At 46.0% G+C, this 21,875-nt stretch overlaps 1 protein-coding gene across 1 annotated transcript in view; it reads right to left on the bottom strand.

Moving 5' to 3' along the window:
- PTPRT (protein tyrosine phosphatase receptor type T) overlaps positions 1-21,875 on the bottom strand; it is a 511,569-nt gene that overhangs the window by 92,429 nt on the left and 397,265 nt on the right. Inside the window, exon 14 of the mRNA XM_087819279.1 lies at positions 14,583-14,731. Coding sequence (XP_087675405.1) covers positions 14,583-14,731 — 149 coding nt within the window. The remainder of the gene's footprint in view (positions 1-14,582; positions 14,732-21,875) is intronic.

Raw genomic sequence — 21,875 nt, 5'->3', positions numbered from 1 at the left:
AACCCTCTTACTCTCTGGGCCTCTGTCGCGTCTATAGATCAGAGGGAAGTTCGTCTAACCTAGATCAAAGTCCCTGAAGATGAAAGGGGTTTTTACCTTGGAAAAACTGAACTGGCCCAATGAGACATTAACTGAACAAGGACAGCCATTTCCAAAATCAAACATGTCCAAATATTTCCAGGCATAAAACCATCAAGCTATTGACTGTCCAAGAAAAGGCGGAGCAAGCAGGGAGGTGGCTTTAATACTTGGGAACTTAACAGCAGTCCCCAAAATGCAACGCCGTAGAGCCTCCTCGCTCTCCCATCTGCTTCATCACAAAAAGGTGGTCACGCCAACTGCTCTGTAGTGATTGTTGATTCTGTAGCCAGGTATGTGTAAAATAAAATTTCCACATGCACCAACATATTGTGCTGTCATTTTTCTTCAATATGAACAATACTTAGTTTTTATTAGCCTTATTAACTACTAATCCAGTACATTCTCCTCACTGTCCCTAGAATTATCTTTCTAAAGTTAGACTCAGTCCTGCCCCTTGCAGAAAACAATACAATTCTAACTCTCTAGTTTTTGAGATCCTTTGAAACACAGTCCTTGATTTCTTTCCAGGTTCACCTCCGGCCACTTAACCCCATGGAGCTAATACTCCAAATACTCCATTGAGGTCAACACACCCATAATTACAAGCCCAAGGGAAGAGACTTCCTGAGAAAAGGGTCAGGGTCAGTCTGACCTCAAGGAGGTCAGCACCTTGGACAGAGACCCGACCGGCTGCCCTTCACATTCTCTCTCAAGTCCTCTGGGGAATTTAACACTATTGATGTTTTGGTCTCTGTATTTTAAGAAATACATCTACACTCACAGGGAATTGTACAAAGAGACTCTGGTGAACCATGTACTGGTAATTGAAAATTAATCATACTAACCAAAGTGGAAACTGGAGATCTGAAAAATACTATTTATTTTTGATTATATCAGCCAAGTAGATTTTCTCACACCTCTGTGCCCTTCAGGTACTCTCTTCCTTTAGAACAGTGTGGTAGTTTCTCCAAGATGACTACCACTGATTTCTTCTCTTCGTATAGGCATACAACATTTCACTTATTGAGAGGTGGAGCCTGTTTCTCCACTCTCCGAGGCTGGCCTGTGACTGATTTTAATGATTACATGCAGCAGAAGTGATGCTGGCCAGTTCTGGACCAAGTTTTTGAGAAGACTGGCAAACCTCCTGGCTTCCTCAGGACAGTCGCTCTGGAGGAAGCCAGCTGCCATGCAAGAAGTCTGGTTACCACGAGTCTGCCACGCTACGAGGAAGCCTAAGTTAGATGCACAGGGAGAGGGCAATGCCAGCCCGCTCCAGATGTTCTAGTCATTTCAACCAAGGGGTCAGACATGCAAATAAAAGAGCCAACTGGGGATTCCATCCTCAGCAGATGCCACTTGATGAAGAGCTGGAGCCCCAGGTATATGGCCTTGGAGAGCTGTCCCAGTTATGTCAAGCCATTCAAGCCATTCCAGCTGAGTCTCCTCATTTTCATATAGACACAGGATACCCCTTGCTGTGCCCTACCCAATGGCCAGCCTACAAAATTGTGAGCAAAACACAAGGGTTGTTGTTTTATGCCATTACGTGTCGACACGGTGTGTTACACCAAAACAGAAAGCAATGACACGTTTCTCCCTTTCTGCTTGAAAAACTCAGGCCACTCATCGTTTAAAATTCAATTCCTCTATGACTTTTCTCTTGATCATCTTGAAGCAGCCCAAGGAGCCTATTTCCATTTTCTATTTATATTCTATCAACTCATCTTGGCTTTTTCTCACCTAGTAAACCAACCTGATCCAAACCGCTTCCTAGTAAGCAAGTTTCAATAACTAAAGAAGCATCTCAGCTCCCAGGACTAGTGTTGTGGGAAAGCCAGCTCTCCATGACCGCATATGTTAGACCCACATAACACGTGCCCATCGGCTCCCACAACCTTCTTAGACAACTGGTGTCCCCACGGCTACTTGTGAGGCCAGGCAGCCAGTGGAGAACCACGATCTGCTGTTACATCTGCCTCCTGCTTCTTCCACTGGCAGAGCCAGACGGCAGCCCATCTGTATCCGAAGACCACCAGCCCTTTCCTTTTCCTGTGACCGGAGAAACGACTGTATCACATTCCCAGGCCAGCCAATGGTTGACTACTGAGGATACTTTGAGTAACAGGTCCCAGTTTTGCAGGAACCATAAAAAGGAACTTGTAAAATTCCCTTCAGTGTTGGCAGGCTAGAGGTTGGTGGCAGGGGTGGGAGATGGGCTAAAATCTGGATAACAACTCACTGGCAAAGAAACATTCTTTGATTCCTTTCTCTGTCTGCACCCAATTCTGGATGCAGAAAACAGGGCAATGGTATGTAGTGTGAGCTGTACCAGGCTTTCCAAACATTCTTTTCATTCTGACTTAGTATATAGGATTGCTATATCTGAGTCCCATCTGTCTATACATCCATCCACCTATGCATTCAACTAAATAAGAATTGGGGGCACCCTGTGCTACACACCATGCTATATGTTGGGGATACAGTAGTAAGCGAGACATAAATAGTCCTCCCCTCTCAGAGCTTGCTATCTGTCACAGGGGTTGGGCCTTAAATAAACCCATTTTGAAGATGAGGTCAGTGCTGAGGAAAAAAGGGAATGAAATTCTATGACAGCACCTGACAAAGAAATCCAATCTGGTCTGGGAGAAAGGGGCCGAGAAGGGAAGAAATCCATGAACTGAGATCTAGTGGAGTCATTTAGGGACAGAGTGTGGGTGTAGTGGGTGCTGTAGATGAAGAGTTGGAAACATTTCTGTCAAGGGCTAGAGAGTCAATATTTTAGGCTTTGTGAGCTAGATGGTCTCTGTAGCAATTACTCAGATCTACGGATACAGCACGAAAGCAGCTATATATATTCTTTAAAAAATAAGCATGGTTGTTTTCCAATAAATGTTTATTTACAAAAACAGAGAGTGGGCTGTATCTGGCCTATGGGCTGCAGTTTGCTTGCCTTGCTCAAGATTCAGCAACAGTGTGCACAAAGGTCCTGTGGCAGAAGGGGCGTGGAAAAGGTGAAGCACCAAGACAAGAGGGTAGTGTAACTGCTGGAGCTCACAGAGAAGGGGGCAGTGAGATGTGAGAGCCTGGGAGGCTGGCTGGGCAAGATCCACCTTGAGTAGCTCTCCCTTAAATGAGGAAGTCTGGCTGTTAGGAACGTGGACTACGGATGACAAGAATGAATGTGAGGATTATTTAGAGCAGTGATTTTCAACACCGGCGTGCTGCAAGCATTTTAAAAACATGCCATACCTGTGAGTTTAGTCAGGGGCACTGACCTCCTTTCCCTTCGATTGTCAAATTAATTAATGACAACAGCCAATGCAATAGCTGCCCGGTGTAAATGAATCAAAATTATACCTATTTTTTTTGTCAGATCGGTAAAAAATATATTTTTTGGTGTGCCGCAGAATTTTAATAACTAGTTTATGTGTGCCCTGAGATGAAAAAGGTTGGCAATAACTGATTTAGAGGCTATGGATCTACCTGAGGCAAGAGATCATGTGGCTTGGACGAGAAGGGAGGCAGTGGATGTGGTGGGTTCTGGCTACACTGAAGGTGTGCAACGGTCACGACTCGGTTACTGGACGCAGAGGGAGAGACGCGGGAACACGCCGAGGTTCGTCCACGTTGTATCTGCTGAATGGGTCTGTACTATTGTGTCCAACACAGCTCCTCTTGAGTCGGTGCTAATTCAGATTCAAGAAACTGAATTTTTATTTTCATTTCCAGCCTCCATTAAATTAGGAAGTCAACTCATGTGGTTGGTGAGGTGAAAAGTAAATCACCTGAAGGGAGATAAATGACACGGTGAGTGGGCCAGGACAGCATCCTCTCACCAGGCACTAGCATCTCTCTGCTCCATCATGTCGTGATGTCACGTCACCGTTGCCTGTGTTCACTGTCACATCATGGGCTCTATTTTTATTTTTTATTTTTAGTATTATCTATCTATCTATCTATCTATCTATCTATCTATCTATCTATCTATCTATCTATCTATCTATCTATCATCATCATCTATCTATCTATCTATCTATCTATCTATCTATCTATCTATCTATCTATCTATCTATCTATCTATCTATCATCTATCTATCATCTATCATCTATCTAATCTATCTATCATCTATCTGTCTGTCTGTCTGCCTATCTATCCATCCATCCATCTATCATCTATCTAATCTATCTATCACCTATATCTATCTATCTATCTATCTATCTATCTATCTATCTATCTATCTATCTATCTATCTATCATCTATCTATCTATCATCTATCATCTTTATTGTTGAGAGTATTACAGATGTCCCCCATTCCCCCCCTCATGGGCTTTCTGAGGGTAGAACTGCCTCGGTCTTGCGTGTGTCACTGACGCTTAGCATTTTGGCTGGGGGGTCTCCTCACTTTGCACTAGGTAGGCTCGGGTTAGAGACGTATTAGATGTGGTGCGGGCAGGTCTCTCAACACAGTCAGGAGCATCCCACCGAAAGCCAGCCTGAGTGAGCACACATCAGGACACCCGCCTTCGGGAACATGCAGGAGACCGTCCAAAGAACGACCGCGGGAGTAAGCAGGGACAGGGGCAGTTTGCCTGTCTTGGCCCTTTGATCTTTTCTTCCACTTCCTCAAATGCTACTTTTTAAAGACGTTCCCTTTCCGAACCTCTAATTCTTCTCTTATATCTGCTGCCCACCTCTGTGGGCAATGGGACAGCCTTCCCCCTGGGCAAGAACTTTAGGGGGGCTCCTCAACCTCTGTGGTAGAGTCAACCCTACGATCCCTTCACCAATTTTCTAAGGTATGTAGATCCACTCCCAACCACTAACATATAAATTAGGCTTCAGGTTCTTTGAGATTTCGACTTTGAATTGGAAAATTCTGCTTTAAATACTGAGATCCTATCGTAATCCAGGCTGAATAGACAACCAGGAGGCCACCTAACCCACTGAATCCTTCGAGACTCTGATTTCCATCTAGGGCCCAGGTGGATGACCAGAAGGTTCTGCCCTTGGACCACATGGGCACAGCCCCTTCTAGAGCCCCGTTTTGCCCTCAGCTTTAACTGACTGCTTTTCTATCGGCACTGCTAATATATAAATCCTGGTTCAGTGTTCTGGATCTTCCATTTACTTGTGTGACCCTAGTGGATTTCATCTCAATGTGCCTTTTTCCTTACCCATGGCCAAGACTTCAATCAACTCTATCCACAATGTAGCAAAGGCTTATACCTCCAGGCCACACTCCTCTGCTGGGCTCCAGGCCCACAGGTTTAACTCCCTATTGGACATCTCTTCAATGAGCCAATAGCACCTCAAACCTAACCTGTCTGGATCAACCCTCCCTTCTGCTCCAAACCTGGCCTCTTCCAGGGCTTGTTATCTATATCAATGTCATCACCACCCACTCAGACTCAGTAGAAGCAGAAAAGAGAAGATTCTGGACTGAGCCTTGCGATGCTTCAATGGTTAGAAGATGGAAACCAAAGGAAGAAGCAATAAAGAAGCTTACGAAATGGCTGGGGAGGGAGGAGAAAAACCAGGAGAGAGAAGTCAAGCAAAGAAAGAAAGTGCTTCAAGAAGAATGGGCGGCTGCTAAGTCAACCATATAGACCCACATCCAAACCTGGGTTTGGTTCTTGGTAGCTGTGTGCCCTTGAGCAAGTTATTCAAGTTCTCTGAGCCTCAGTTTTCCTAACCTGTCTCATAGGGTTGTTGAAAATATGAAATGAAACGATGCATGAAAAGTGCTTTGTCCAGTATTTACTCACACAATGTTAGCTGGTAGAATTATTATCTATGTTTTCAACTTATCAAGGCTGTAGCTTTGAGCTGAGGGGGAAAAAAATGGTCTCTAAGCTTGGTTTATTCTGCTACCTAGCAACAGTGTATTTACATTTTCAGCATCACTTCTTTATCCCTGATTACTTTAGCAAGCACTTTATAAGTGCCCTGTTGTAATTCAGGACCACCTGTGAGGTGCACAGAACAATTCTATTTTCTCCTCAAGATATAGTGGCCTGGCATAAATTGTCAAAAGCAACTTCAGCTTCACAGATTTACTGAGGTCTCTTTGGACAGGTATTGAGAAGGAAGGCCTGGGCGGGCTCACAAAGGGAAGGCCTGCAGCTGATAAAATGCTGATGCTACTCATCTCTCATGCAATGCTGACTGCAAATCAAAGAGAGCCTGAGGCCGGGTCCCAGACATGCACAGGCACCTAACCCTAGGATCCCTCTGACTTCCAAATTGCTTGCCCTTCCTGGAAAGTGATTCTGATGAGGCTACAAATATAAAGTCCCAAAGGCAGGTTCCACATCTCTGGCCATATGAGCTCAAAACAGAGCACCTTGTACCCCAAGCCCCCCTCTCTGAGCCCACCATGCTCATTACACCTCCAAGTCTTTTGTCATTTTCACCTGGGACAATCCTCTTGTAACTCCTTCAAGTCAAAGCCCATTTCCTTGCATAGTACTGTCTAACTCAGGCAGAATTAATCACTGGCTGAGCCTCTGCTCAGTGTTTCTGGGGCGCTATACATGCCTTTCCTGTATCACTTATCACATTTATTGAAACCAATCCACTTCCAAATCTTCTCTTGGAAGACAGTAATATCCCTGAAGGCAGACACCTCATCTTATTTATTCCTCCAATCCCTACTCCACTGGGCATATAGTCGGCATTCAATGAATATTTAAAGGAGCACTTCAGCTAATCCCATAACCAGGAGATGAAAAGTGTAATTCAATTAGAGAAGATCTGATTGTATAGAAATAAGATTGGGGGGGAGCGGTTACAGAAAATATTAGAAGACAAACCGTCATTGACCAAAGTTTATTCTTCTGAAGGAGACTATGGGGCAAGGATTACAATGGCCACAGCCCCCAGCTCTAGTTCAGGCTCTGCTAGTGACTCAATAAATGACCTTGAGGAAACTCTCTGGACTCAGTTTTTCACCTTTAAGATAAGGAGTTGGATCAGATGGTGTCTAATGTAACTTTTTGGTTTTGATGATCTATTATATTGTTTTGAGTCTAATATCCTTCTCTGAAACTTATCTTCATTTAACTCCTTAGTGTTTGTGACAGATAATTTGTCTACTTTCTCAAGGCTACTTAAATTTCCACTTTTCACTTTCAAGGAACAAACAATCCCATTCAGGCTTGGGTTGCCAGGAACTTAATAAGAGTGCCCTTTAATCTGCCAGCCAAGTGGATGATCGCAAAATATTCAATAATCCCTATAAAATATTCAATAAAACTGGGGGTAGCGAGCTTGTAACATTCAATTCTTTTCCTAGATTCAATTTAAACCTGGAGCAACCAGAAAATATAATTGTCCCTGCAAACAGAATTTTGTGCATAAAAAAAAAAAAAATCATCTTCACAATGTTCTGTTGAGCTCTTGGTTTCATGGTATGACTCATGATTGCTTCTCCTTATAAATTTCCACTCCTTCCATTCTGACTCTTAGGATGTTTGCTGTTCAGACAAAAGGAGAGAAAGTTCCAGAGATGGGTGGGAGGGGACCTCAGGGCTCAGGGACCCTCACAGCTACATACAGGCTTCAGCAGCCTTCAGGTCCTCTAAGTGGCAATGTCTTTTTGACGAGTCCACCCTGCAAAAGGGGGAGCTAGAACCTTCCTCTCCCAGTGTGCCTGTAACTCTACTATTGTCAGAGACGACTTAGCACATGAAGAACAGGGCTTTGGAGTCTGACAGTCCGGGGCCTGAGCCTGTGCTAGCGATTCTCAAACTTGAACGTGTGTCAGCATCACCTGGAAGGTTTGTTTAAAACAGTGAGTTTTGTGTTCAGTAGGTTTGGGGTGAAGCCCAAAAATTTACTTCCCGGAAGTTCCCAGGTGATGCCAGTGCTGCTCATCTGGGGACCACGTCTTGAGAACCACGGCTTTGAGTAAGTGACTCAATGTCTGTGGACTTTGGTTTCTTCTCTATAAATGGGAATAATACACCTACCTTACAGAGGGCAGTATGACAGGCAGTATGGTGGAGTGGTCATTGCTGTGGGCTTAGGGGTGTCAGACAGGCCTGGGTTCAAGTTCTAGCCCAACTATTTAAATCTATGAAGGCAAGTTTCTCCCTTTTTAAACCTGTTTCCTCATCTATAAATCATCAGGGATAATCATAACACTTATTTAATCCTCTCAACATACCAATGAGATAAGATAATGCATATAAAACTCTCAGCTGGAAATGGGCTCATAATTAATGCTCAATAGATGATAATTGTTATTATGAATATTAATAATTATTACATTTTGAGTTCACTGGCTGAAATAATCAGAAATCAAAATTATCTCAGTGGGCTGGGATAATGGGGTCAAATCTCACAAGAAGACACTGCTTGGATGAAATATCAAGTCCTTTACTTGGCCCCCAAATTCATCTTCACCTGGGCTGAATGAGGCAGCCCTATTCGGAAGCTATGAGCTCTGCAGTAGGCAGATATACGATAGACATTTGGAGGTTCATTCAGACATGAGCCTTGCATGCTGAGCCCAGTTTTGGCGTCCAGCGTGAGGATAATGGCAGCTTCCGGGACTTCCAGCAATTAAGCCCAGTGGAGGGGTTCATAGTTGTCTTGTATATGGGCATGGACCAAATAGACACAGAGGTGCCAAACAAGATTTTGAGCAGATTGAAAAAAGAGAAATGTGTCCCGAAGAAGGCTGATGGCTGATGTGGGGACTGCTTAGCCTGAGGGAAGGACCTACAGGGCACACAGGTGGTGGCCCTCCAACAGCTGGGGGAGGGGTGATGGAGACAGGAAGAGAAAGGCTGACTTTATTACCCCTGTGACACCAGAGGGCAGACATGGGCCAGCATATGGTTGTTGACCAATAGATACTTGTGTGCAAAATGAATGAATGGATAGGGGTGATGAGAGCAGATTTCAGCTCAAAGGAAGACAGAACTCATCACCAGAAGAGTTAGAGCCAAACATGGGCTTGGAGCTAGAAAATCTTAGTTTGAATTCCAGATCCATCATTCATTCATTCATATATTCAAACAAATCTCAGTGAGTATCAGATGGACCAGGTAGCTCGGCAATGGTCAGAGTATGTACTGGTCAGCAACCACGGAGGGCCCAGGAATTCATTCTGAGGATTTTAGCCTTTATTTACCTTAGGAGCAACAAGGAGCCTCTGAAGGGTTTCAAGCAAAAGAACGGAAGGCCAAGTTCGGGTATCACAAAGATGGGATAGCATAAATGTATTTAACTTCATTGAGCTTAGGTTTCCTTACTTATGACATCAGGATAGTAATCCCTCCCTGGTAGCAATGCTTTGAAAATGACAGGTAATATGTGACCAGCACCTAGCAAATGACTGCCCCAGAGAAGCTCCCAAACAAAGGGAAGGTATGATTACCAATCCTGAACATGGCCTGTTATCAAGGCCACTGTTTCCTGAGGGAAGGACATGCTCAGATCACTTTTTCCAGAGACCCATTTCTGCAGCTGGCTCGCCATTCCCTGAAAGGGTTAAGGAACCTTCCTCAGGAGTTTACCAGAACCCCAGCCAATCCCACTACATTTTAGAAGTCATGATCTGTCTTCCTCATTTGAACTGCTTTAGTTACATAACATGTTTCTAAAATAATCAGGTTAAAACTTTGCCTGGTGCTCTCCCCCCTCCCCACCCCCACCTGCTCCATCTCGGCTAAACCACCAGTGGGGAGTCAAGCTTGAACATTTCCACACCTGCCTGTAAGGTCACACTTTTCTGTGGTCTGTGGGCTGAAAGACTGATGGGACATCAGGCTTCAGGGCCCACCCTCCTCATCAGCAGCAAATATCTCCTAAGGCTACTACTGCTTGCTGCCGACCAGGTACATGTTCGGTCACACTGGAGGTACAAAGTCAGGGGAAGGGTCTTGTGGCTCTTTTTGCAGGCTGACACTGCAGCCCCCACTGGGCTGTGTAAAGATGCTCATTGCTGGGCCATCTGTTTGCCCCGCTAGGCTGGGAGCTCTCTGCGGACGGGGGTCATTCCATGCTCATCTCTCTGCCAGCTCAGGAATGCCCAAGAAGCTGGTGTGACAATCCCCACAGAATCTGCCTCTGAGAGCATCCAATGTCACAGGAGTTCAGGCTCTGAAGTGGACAGAGGAACCAAGATGAGGCACTATCCTCCCAGCCAGCAAGGCTATTCACCATAATCTCTCTTCTCTCCGTCACCAGTTTTGTGGTGGAGAGAAACCTAAAGGTTAGAGGAAAGACAGGCACTTGGTTTTGAAAGTAAAACATCTGCTTTGGGGTCTAGACCTCACTATCTATTCATCATAAGGAAGATCTTTTAATGTCTCAGAGCACCAATTTTCTCCACTGTAAAATGGGTTTAATAATAAACACATCCGCTGTACAGGGTTACTGTGAAAATGGACTAAGCTGTCATATTTGAACATGCTGATCACAGAGCCTGGCACCTCATGGAAATCTGATTGGACCATGCCAATGCCTGGCCCCAGGCCTCCATGTAGGACGCAGCTGTAGTGGCGGCTTCTGCCCATGTGGCTGAAAAGCTGGCTGACCATCGGGGGAGAAGCAGAGCTAACTTCTCTCCCTGCCTCAGCGGCCGTGTGTGTGACCCTCACCGGGGACGGAAGCATCCCCAGAATGGGAGCATAAAAGTGGACATGGAGTTACCCAGTGGCACCCAGTGGGCAAGTGAGCCATTCACGTGCCACATGGGAAAGGCAGGCAGCCGCAGCTCGTATCAGAGGAGCTCAACAGGGTTTGTTGGGAAGCGTTCTGACTTGGACTGAAAATCAACAAGGAGAGGACGGCACTGTGAATAAAAGATATAAAGATGAAGACCTAAGCCAGGAATATAGAAGAAAACACTAGAAAAAAGACCCAGAAAACGATCCCAGTGAGTGAAAGATCTTAGGAAAACAACAACAATCAGGTACACAGGGCGATATGATCAAAATAAAATTACTTAACTAAAGCCAGCATTTCCTCATACTGAAAACAATGCACGTTGCTTGTCTTTGAAATGGGACATGCACGCCTTTTCCCAAGAATGGCAAAGCAGTGGCCCATGCCCGACAAAGCCCCATCACCCAGAGGTTGTTGTTCCTAATGCAAAATGGGGGGGCTTGAGGGAACGGATGCTGTAGAACTTAGCATAGCAGTGACTTGAACTAGAAAACCCCAGAAAATAAACCTGTGCAGGGAAACAGAGTCTGAATTAGGCCAGGCCCCACCTGTTACATAATGAAATAATTGCTCGGGGCGTGTTCCTCTGTAATCTTTTCCAATGTGACATCTACTCTTGGGCTCTGCCTCTCTCAGTGCTTCCTCAACACTTGCAAATAATCTCAGGGCCTCCTCAAGACACTGATGCTGAAGCAGACAGTCACTTCCCTAATGCCTCAAAAATAGATTCAATTTTATATACATCAGGGTGATTTCAGGAGCAATTTCTACATCTCCAGTGTAAGCATTACTCACACTTTTTTTCTCCCTCAAACCTTATTCCAGTGGTTCCACAGGCATTTTAAAAGGTACCTGATGCATCCCAGGGCATTGAGAAGAATCCCAGAGCATGTTGGTGGCGACAGCCTGAGGACATTACATACATAGGTCAAATTCTAAAACGTTGATTGATTCAAACAAATGCAAAATTTCTTAATAATTGAGTATAATGTCAATTGAAATTTGCTTTTTCTGTCTTTTTAAAAAGCAATATCATTAAAATGAATGTATATACCTCTTTCTTTGTGTGAGTATATATAAAACACACACACATCAATCATCCGGAGATAGTGTTTCTGGGCTTTAAAATATCTAATTAGATTCTGTACAGTATGTTCCTCTCTGGCTGGCTAATCTACTTCAGTCTTAGGTGCTTTCTTCTTAAGAGTCTAAGTTTTGGTCCATGAGGAAAAGGGTGGTGATGTTTCTTCCCCTTGAAATCTAAGAAATCGGTGTTACCCAGGTTTCAACTTGGGATCAGGAAGCTTAAGATCACATACCTAGAACTTTGAGGTCACCATGATTGTCATGTATCTTTGACCACAAACTTTTTGGTATTCAGAGTCTTCCAACGACATTCTTACAAATGGAAAAAAGTGTGCACAAGAGACTGGCCCACACAGGGGTAGTAAATGTTTGGGGTAAAAAGGTTTGGAGTAAATGGGTGGCATTTGGTCAGTATGTTCCATCAGCCAGACTTGCCGCCAGGCCAAAGCAGGAGAGTCAGTGACAAGTTAATACAGCATGAGGCTGGGGGGTCAGTAAGGACACACCAAGCCCATTTCCTGGCTCATCCCTTTTCTGCTTCTCCTGGCCTATGTCCATATCCCCTTTTCCTGGTCCCTGGGGAATGTATGAATCCCAGCAATTCCCCTTGGTTGAGAATGGAAAAAGGACTGGCTTCATGGTTCAGCAGACCAGAGGCTTGCTCTGCACTCCGAGGAAAATGAAAGTTAAGTATCTATTCATGAAATAATCAGCAAGTGCCATTAGAGTTTGTCTTAAAGCCATCACTCAACCACAAGAAGCACTGAGACTGAGCATCGTCAATAACGGGCAAGGTGACAGCAGGTGTCCATTGACAGGATGCACAGATAGCACACGGCATCACCTACAGCGCATTTTTGCCAGGACGTTTAACCTGAATGTGATCATGATGGAAAAAATCAGATACACCTGGCCTGGGGAACATGCCACGGGACAACCGGTCTACACTTAAAAACATGTGAGCATCCTGGAAGAGGAAATAAAGGTGGGAGGGCTATTCTGGGTGAAAGGGGATGAAGAGACGTGATGGCCAATCGAATGTGAGCACCCTGGTTGGATTAAAATAATAACAACAATACATTTTAGGGCCCCTGAGGAAAGTCAACTATGGGCTGGTATATTAGGTAGCGGAATAAGGCTGCCTTTCTTGGGTAAGACAGGGTTATTGTGGCTATGCTGAAGAGCTGTCCTAGTTCTCAGGAAACAAGCCGAATTCTCTGGAGGTGCAGTGTCATGACGTCTGCCACTTATTTCTAATGGTTCAGAAAAAATATATATATATATTTTATATATACATAAACACATACACACACACACACATATACAGATGGAGAGAGAGAGAGGGAGAGTCACAAATATGAGCAACTGGTGAATCAAGACAAAGGCTGTAAGAGTATTCATTTTACTGTGTGTTTTTTTCCTCCAACTTTTTATAGGTTTAAAACTAATCTCCCTTTCCCAAGGCAGCACATCAATATTTAAAAAAGCCATTTCTGCCCTTGAAGTTCAGCATTCTTAACCAGGGTGTCTATAAGAACCCCCTGAATGGCTTCTACAAAACCTACATCCCCTCCCTACCCCCACCTCCTCCCTCCCCCAACCCCCTCCCTACCCCCACCCGCTCCCCACCCCTCTTCCTTCAGGAGATTTTCATTTGGTGGGTAAGGCGTGGGGCCCAGATATGTGCGTTTTGAAAACCGCCTGGATGGGTTGGTTCTGTGCGGCACAGGAGGTTCAGGACAATGGCCTGAGTTCCCCTCCCATCCTGGGTCCGTCAGGAACTGGCTGTGGAACTCTGGGAAAATCGGCAAATCACAGGGAGCCTGGGAGCCCTGATCTAGGAAAGGGGAGCAATCACACTGGCTGTGCTGAAGAGGAGGGCGGTCGATAAATATTCGTTTCTTTTCTTTCTTTGTCTACTCATAGATCTGCATCATCCCAAACTGATCAGATCTAAAGTGATTTTTACAAACAGGTTTCCTCCATCTGCCGCTGACACAGGTGCGGAGGTCGCCTGTCCACGCTCAGGTTCGTCTGGATTTCCCGCGTTCCCCGGCGTGGGGCGAGAGCTTGGGGAATCCAGCATTGCTATCAAGCCCAGGAAAAGGCCTGGCTGGCAGAACGACAGGAACAGAAGTCAGCTCTCTCGAGTCTGATCACCAAGGTAACTTTAGGTCACCAGCCTGGAGGTTGCCCTTTGGGGGTGGGTCGACCCTGAAATCTTAGTCATTCCTATTGGCTTGGGATCCTGTACTAACTCTGCGAGGACTCAGGTGCTCCTGACTAAATGCCACTTGGAACTTAGGCTGTAGCTTGGAGCTGGCCAAGGTTTGGGAGGGTTAGAGTCCATGTCTGCATATGTGGCTCATCAGCCCTGGGACTTTACAGAAGTTGCTTCTCTGGGCCTCAGTTTCCTAAGTGTTCAAATGGAGACAGTAGTAACCCGTGACTCACCTACCTTACACTGTCTATGTGGAAAACGGTGTAGAGAACTATACTCAAGATGGCATGAGTTTTCCCTAAGTGCATAACCATGCCCACTCTTATTAGTTTTAACCTGTCTCTATTGATGTCCACAAGCAGTTAAAAAGCTTGCCCCCATTTTGAAGCAGAATCTGACCCCATACCTTGACCCCATACCCTAGAGCACCTGACCACTGTGAGGGGTCCACAGAGGCACCAGGGTCAAGCTGGACCACGGATACTCCCTTCCCCTGAGTTGGCTCAACTTACTGAATCCGTTAATGTCCTGAGAGCTGGAGGAGAAGCCTTCATCATTGCGGCTGGCACTGAGCTTGGCAGTGGGTTTGTCGGTTGAGGCCACAGGCCCCATCTCCCTCTGGGCTCCACTCTGTGTCTCCTTCTGCTTCTTGGCCAGCTTCCTTTGGGACATGTGCAAAGGGAAAAATCATAGTCAGATGGTGCCAGTTGCATGAAAGCCTTGAGAAGATCAGATTGCTCTCCTTCCCCACCCATCATCCTCAACCCCAAACCTGGGTCAGTCTCCAGAAACAGAGTCAAGGTGAGCCCTCCAATGTCAAGGTGGAATAAACCTAATTCCTCCTAAAACCATTAGTGGCTTCTATTTACTCAGAAAGATGATATGCATCCTGTCTCACCCCCTGTGTTCTTTAGATGAGCCTAGAAGGGAGCTCAGTGAGACTTCCCTGAGCATGATGCTTTCCTAACTCCCCTGTCAAAGGGAGGGAGAGGCCAGATTGGTGTGTCTGTTCCCAAGCCTCTGAATGATATTTAAATGGAATCTGGCCTTTCTCAGGGACCGAGCTCATGATATAACCCAGAAAACAATGGTAGATTGAAGCAGGGGTTGGTGGTTGGTAGTGGGTGAGGGTAGAGTTTAGTTAGTCTTGTAGCTCAAAAGGAGAAAGTTAAAGCTGAACTCGATGTATAACCTTTCCCAGAGGGATAATAGGCTCTCAGAGCCTGATGGGCATCTATAATAATACTAGTTTAGAGCTGTGTTTTCCAACTCTGGTGTAAACTGGAATCATTTGGAGAGCTGAAACACACACACACACACACACACACACACACACACACACACACACACACACACACACACACACACACACAGTGGCCCAAGCTCATGGAGGTAGGACAGCGCCTGGACTTTTGCATGGCCACCAAGTTCCCCTGGTTATTCTGATACTGTCCACTGAAGGTTAAAGCCATTAGTTTTGGCATCAGGCACATCTGGGTTCATGCCCTACCTCTACCACCTGACAACCGCATGACCCAGGGCAAGTCCCTTAACTTCTTTAAGCCCGGAACTCTTCCTCCGTGTACCGTGGCAAATAACAGGGCCAACCTCAAAGGGGTGTGAGAATTCAAGAGACAATGTGTGAAACACATACAGCATAGTGCCTGGCACACGGTGAACACTCAACATGTGGCAGCTGCTATTCCTGTTTTATATCATCACCACGGACCAACTACACTCCAGCGTCTGAATCCCGCTCCACAGCCGCTCTGTGAAATCCCCACATTATATCAAGTGATGGAGACTTTGACACCTCCCCAGGGAGCTAAAAGCTTAAAAGTTCTCCTCTGTATGGATTTGAAATCTATTTCCCTTAAGTTTTAACTGATTTGTCTTAGATCTATCATCAGAGATATAAAAATATGACTAACCCCTCTTGCCTATGACAGTTCTTCAAGTATTTCTAAAAGACAGCATAGTCCCTCTGGGTTTTCCCAACATGTATGCATCTCAATATAGTTATTATGTTCCTATGATATGAAAGGCTATGGATTGCACATGAAATGAAAGGCTCTGGGAAAATTCTCCCAGGTCTCTTCCCTCATTTTTCAAAGAACTTGGTTTCAAGTTCCATCTTGGTCCCTCCTATCTCAAGAAGAACAGACGCCCCAGGAAGGTCAACTTCAGCACCATATAGGATATAAGTCTCCAACGTTGAGCTCTCCTGAGTAGGAAATAAGCAATTTCAAGAGGTAATGATCTCCCTGTCAGAAGAGGTATTAAATGAAAGGGTGAACCTGGACTTAGAAGTGTTTTAGAGGAGCTCATCTAGGATCAATTCTAGCTGGACAGTCTAATAGCATCCTTCTTTGCATGGGCCCCTTGACCTAGGTGTAGATTGCACAGAAGAGTGACCGGTGCCACACTAATGTGAGGGTAATTTGAGAAGAGTTGATGCACAGAAGGACCACTAATGAAGGTGAGAAGGGTGTAGGGGAGCCCAGGAGTATAATAGATGACCAGAGAGCTGTCTACCACTTGAGTGTCCAGAAGGAAAGGAGAGGAAGCAGTTGCCAGAACCCCAAAGGAGAGTCGTGAAGAGGCCACCTGCACAGAAGCCACCTTCTCTTGAAGGAGCCAGCCAATCCTGGATGACTTCACAAGGCGGAAACCAGAGGCATCAAGGCCCTGGCCACCGCTCCCCTCTCCCCCTGACCCCCTGCAGTGGCTCTCATTAGCTGAGCCCAGCTGGAAGCCAGTGACATGGGTCCAGCTCTGAGCGTGGACAGCAACGTGGAGAAGCATGAGAGTGAATCTGGATCCGGGAAACCCCACCAACAGGAAAAGGAGAGATTCTGCCTCCCTCCTTTGGCCACAACTGGCATACAAATGCAGGCCGAAATGGAATTCTTTATCTTTGCCCGCCTCATGGGCGTGGGGAAAGCTGGGCGCTCAGGAATAGGAATGCATCTTCTGCTTAGAATGCTCTGGCCCCAGGCGTACTGTTCCCCTAGTGAAACTATTCCAGGCAGATATGAAAACAAGAAACGAAGCATTGGATCAGTTTTTCTCACCATCCACAGGCAATCAGACGGGGACGGGGGAACGCCAGCGAAAGAAAAACGAGCAGTTCTGCTACTGATGACATTTCAAAGCTTTATTCTTCATTTATTATCAAAAAGGAATATGTTTAAAAATGTATATGTGACCTTCTTAATCATAAATTTGAAAAGATATACAGCCTCCATCCGAGCTTTGCTCACATCACCCCAGCAGGAAATAAAAGGAAATCTGATAAGAGAGTAAACTTTAAAACTATAAATGAGTATGCATTGGAGCCTTTGATATTTCCTTGGGGGCAGAACTCCTAACCAATCTCATTCCACTCAGGGTAAAATAATATGGAGAGAGTTGTCTTTGGCACAAATCATTGCTTTCTACAGGGATAATATTAATAAAAAAAAAGGACCTTGCTGCTTCTGTGAAAATGGCATTTTACAGGAATGTGTGAGTAGCTCTGAACACCTGCATAACAATGTAAAAAACTGAGCCTCCCCAAAACACATACAGTATTTAAAAATTGGACAACTGAGTTGTAAAAACTGACATATGACATCCCTGGTACTTAGCCCATGGCGGACCCTGCCTGTTCGTGGTGATGATGATGCTATGCAGTAATTCAAAAATGTATTCACAGGTGTTTCAGCAACAGGTAAACACGCCACAAAGTGGGAACGGAGGGAATGTAGAAGGAAATAAAGCACAAAACCACCGCTTGGGGACCTATCTTTATCAGAATTCAAAATGTAAGTCCTGAAAAACCCTCTCAGTAAGAAAGGAGACATTATATCTTCTCCTGTTGCTATAGAGTTTAATCAACGCCCCTTCCTTTAATCGGGACCCTCAGACCGGCTCCAGGCTTCAATTCGGCCTCACTGTCCACACCAATCTCCTCTTAGGAAACACCAACGACCCATCTCATCCCCCTTCCGCAACCACACTCACTACCCTGTTTCCTCAGTGTGTCCCCCATCTTCCCCACTGGCCACCTCCTCTTCACTCGTCCTCAGTGGTACTCCAAGGCCATAGCTTCTCGGAGGTTTCTTCTAGACAGATCTGAGTTTTTCTCTGCTTGGCTGACTCGCCCACTGAACAAATATTTATTGAGCACCTACGTGTGCCAATCTCTGCTAGATGGAAGAAGGTCACAGTGATAAACCACTAGACATAGCCTTGACCTTCACAGACCACAGAGACGAATGGCAAAGGCAGGGACTAAACAGATAAACGGAACAAATGTAAAACCACCACGGTGTTAAAAACCAAGGAGGAGAAACACATGAACCTACGAGAGACCTAACAGCTGGTGTGCGTCCTGGCAGGAGGTCAAGGGAGGCCTTGTTGCCATGTCAGCTGAGCACTTGACTAGTCCGAAGGCAGTGATTCAACTCTCCCGCCCACCAGGACAAGAACCTCTTGAATGAAGGGCTTTTGACTTCTTGCACCTACTCCAGGTTCTTGCTGAGTGTCTGGCACCATAACTGGTGCTCAACAAATTTGTTGCCCAAATTTATGTTTAAAACTCTACAATGTGAAGTGTAGAAAGATTGTCATCCTACTCGGAGTGCAAATTACAACCACTTAAAAAAAGATACATATGAGGAAAGAGGAAGAAAAACCTGCACGAAATCGATCATTCTGTGACCTGGAATAATCTATACCTATGAATATTTGGGGCTAACAACTTAGCATTTCCTCCCTGGGGTTGCCAACAGAACTCTTGGGATGCTCGAAGAATTAATGGGATGAGTCGGAGACTTTCCCCCTCAAAGCCTGCAGATGAGCCATAGCTATAGACTAGAAGGCAAACAAAAACCTCATAAAATAGTCACATTTTACATGGAACCCTCAGATCCTTCAAAATTTGGGTACTTGTGACTTCACACACTTGGAATTTTCCTTCCCTCCTTGCTCTGAGCCTTGCCAGCTGGGTCACACAGTTTCACCAGCAGGGGGTACCAAACGCTGGCAGAAAGAGAGCGTGTGGAGGCCTGTGCACCCCTCTGCAGGCTCACTGCTGGAGCTGAGGGATGTTTTAAGCCGTAGCAATCCGAAGTTCACTGCTCCTGACAGGTGGGGACAGTGCAATGTGGCCACAGTTTTTGACATTCTTTCTTCTGACAGATCACTCCGAGGTCTCTCTGACCTCGGCTTGCTAGCTGAGCGAGGGTAGGTGGCAGGGCTGTGCCTGTGCTGCTGGCCCATGAGTCCTGTGTTTATTTATAAGGAACAGTGGCAGGTGGGATGGCTCAGGGAGGGGACTGCGGGGCAGCGAAGGGTTCTGAAATCATGCTACGAGAGGAGCAGTGGCTGAAAAAGGTATGTTTCTCATGGAGAGGGAACATTCAGGAGTGCACTCTCCACACATCTGAGTTCTGGCTCCGAGTGGCCCCAGGGAGCAGAATTAAAATCAGACTGGCTTTACAAAAGGAAGAAATGCCTAGCAGAGTAGAGCTGCCTGTGTCTCTCTTGGAAGTGCCTAATGCCTGGATTGCCCTTCCCAGTTTTTCTCCTGCGGCAACCTTCTCCTCACCTTTTAAGGCTCAACTAAGAACTGTCCCCAATTCTTAGAAGTCATTGTGCCCTTATCAACATTATTCGTTTCTACCTCTTTGCTCATTAAGTGGTTGGGAAAATGTTTAATGAGCACCTATTTTGTACCAGTGGCTGATAGGCAGAAAGTGACCATGATGCGAAATGCCAGGTGTGCCCCAGGCCCCTGTTCAGCTTTTGGAAGTAGCGAGCTCCCCCTCATTTGGAGGAGTCAAGTAGAGACTGAGAAACCACCTGGACAAGAGGAAGCCGGGGATTTCAGCAACTGGATTCTGCAAAACCCTCAAATCTCTTCTGGGCTGAGAACAGGAGGCCCCAGTCCACTGGGGGAAGAGTCTTGGGGTTCCACCAACGGTTCTTCCCTGGATGTGAAGTCTCCTGGGGAGACACGGGCCAGGCTTTCCCTCCCCCATAGGGCTCTTCCCCCGACTCATCCATTTGCATCTCTGGACGGACCTTCCCAGGGTAACAAAAGATGGGAACCCAGAGAGCTATCTCAGCCCTTAGGAGGTGGACAAGCAAGCACGCAGCTGAGGCTCTCCTCCCGCTAAGAGCTGGCTCCACACTCCTCGAAGCCAGGAGGCTGCTGTGTGGACATGTCTGGATCTCTAAAGCCACACCTCAGGACTGGAAGGGAGCTGAGCCATCCTCTCATTTGATAGAAGAAACTGAGGCCGGACAGGGGCGGGGCTTGGCCGAGGCACCCAGCACGTTGGTGGAAGCCACAGGAGCCAGCCCTGCTTCCTGCTGCTGGCTCAGGATGCCTGTTCCAACCTTCCCCGCCTCCCTTTGCGGGATGACATCACAAGTACAAATTCAGTCCATGGTGCTCATGGTTCTGGTCCCTATGAGTGCAGCGGGACCTCATTAATCTGAACCCCACTCGCCCAGAACTGCTATCCCTGAGGCCACGCCGGGCTGCGCCACATCGGAGTCAATATGTAAGTGAGGGTGTGGCTGTGGGCAGGGTTTAAAGGAGAACATGTCGATTTCTCTTTATGTCAGGAGGCAGGGTGGTGCAGCAGTTAACACACTGGCACCAAAACCTGGCTCCATCTCAGACTAGCTGTGTGAGCTCCTGCAAGTGACTCCTGCCTAAAGAAGCGGGTCACAGCAGTGCTCCCCTTGAAGGTGGCCGAGAAGACCAAATGGTAAGTGACTAGCATTTCCCCCCGTGCATGGTACATAGTAAGCGCTCAATAAACGCGCTCTGGTATGACAATCTTTTCAATACAGGAAACAGCACGTTCATTTAAATGACCTCATTATGTATTAAATACAAGTTCTCTGAAGCGGATGCCCTGAAGAGTGGCTGTTCTCTAAAGACATTCTTTGGTGTATTTTGAAGCAGTGTTTCTCAACCTTGGCTGCACAAGTCATAGGGGGAGCTTTAAAAATTACTGATGAGATGCTAATGTAACTGGTCTGGGGTTCAGCCTGGCACCTGGGTTTTAGAAGCTCTCCAGGTGATCGTAATGTGCCACCAGCCTTGAGCACCACTGATGTAGAACCGTAGTTCCCCAAGTGTGGTCTCTGCGCCAGCAGCATCAGCTTCACTGGGAACCGTGCTAGAAATGTGATTTCTCTGGCCCCACCCCGATCCGCTGAATCGGAAACTCCAGGTGAGTAACAAGCACGCCAGGGAATTCTAATGCTTGCTAAAGTGTGAGAACCCTGATGCTGAGTACAGAGTCCTTATGTTTCATCACGGAGAACCAGGAGGCAGGAGATCGGGTGCCAGCCTTGGGCCTCCGAATAGCTCACTGACTTACCATGGACACACCCTGACCTCTCTGGATGTTGAATTCACTACAGGGCGGAATTGGCATCTCTCTCCCTCAGGCTGCTCCTTTTCCTGAAGAGCAAACCATCACTTACAGCCCCATAAATGTCTAACAAGAGGGGACCGGTTCAGTAAATTATGGTGTGTCCTGGGATGGAATATTATGCAGCTATTAAAATGATGGAGTGCCATTAAAAATGAAAACTATGTAACGACATGGAAAAATGCTAGCTGGATTACATTAAGTTAAAAAAAAAAGCACTAGCAAATAAAACTGTGTTCACATTGTGATTACCACTACGAGAAAGTATCTGTGCTGATGTGTTAGATGGAAGGTATTAAGGATAATTTTCCTTTTTTCTTTGATATCCATTGTTATCAGAATGTCTTTGCGATCATTATTTTTAAG

Source organism: Miniopterus natalensis, chromosome 7 (genome assembly GCF_054644295.1).
Source record: "Miniopterus natalensis isolate mMinNat1 chromosome 7, mMinNat1.hap1, whole genome shotgun sequence".
NCBI lineage: Eukaryota > Metazoa > Chordata > Mammalia > Chiroptera > Miniopteridae > Miniopterus > Miniopterus natalensis.
The sequence above is the reverse complement of the archived record's forward strand: the minus strand, read 5'-3'. Positions and strand labels throughout refer to the sequence as shown.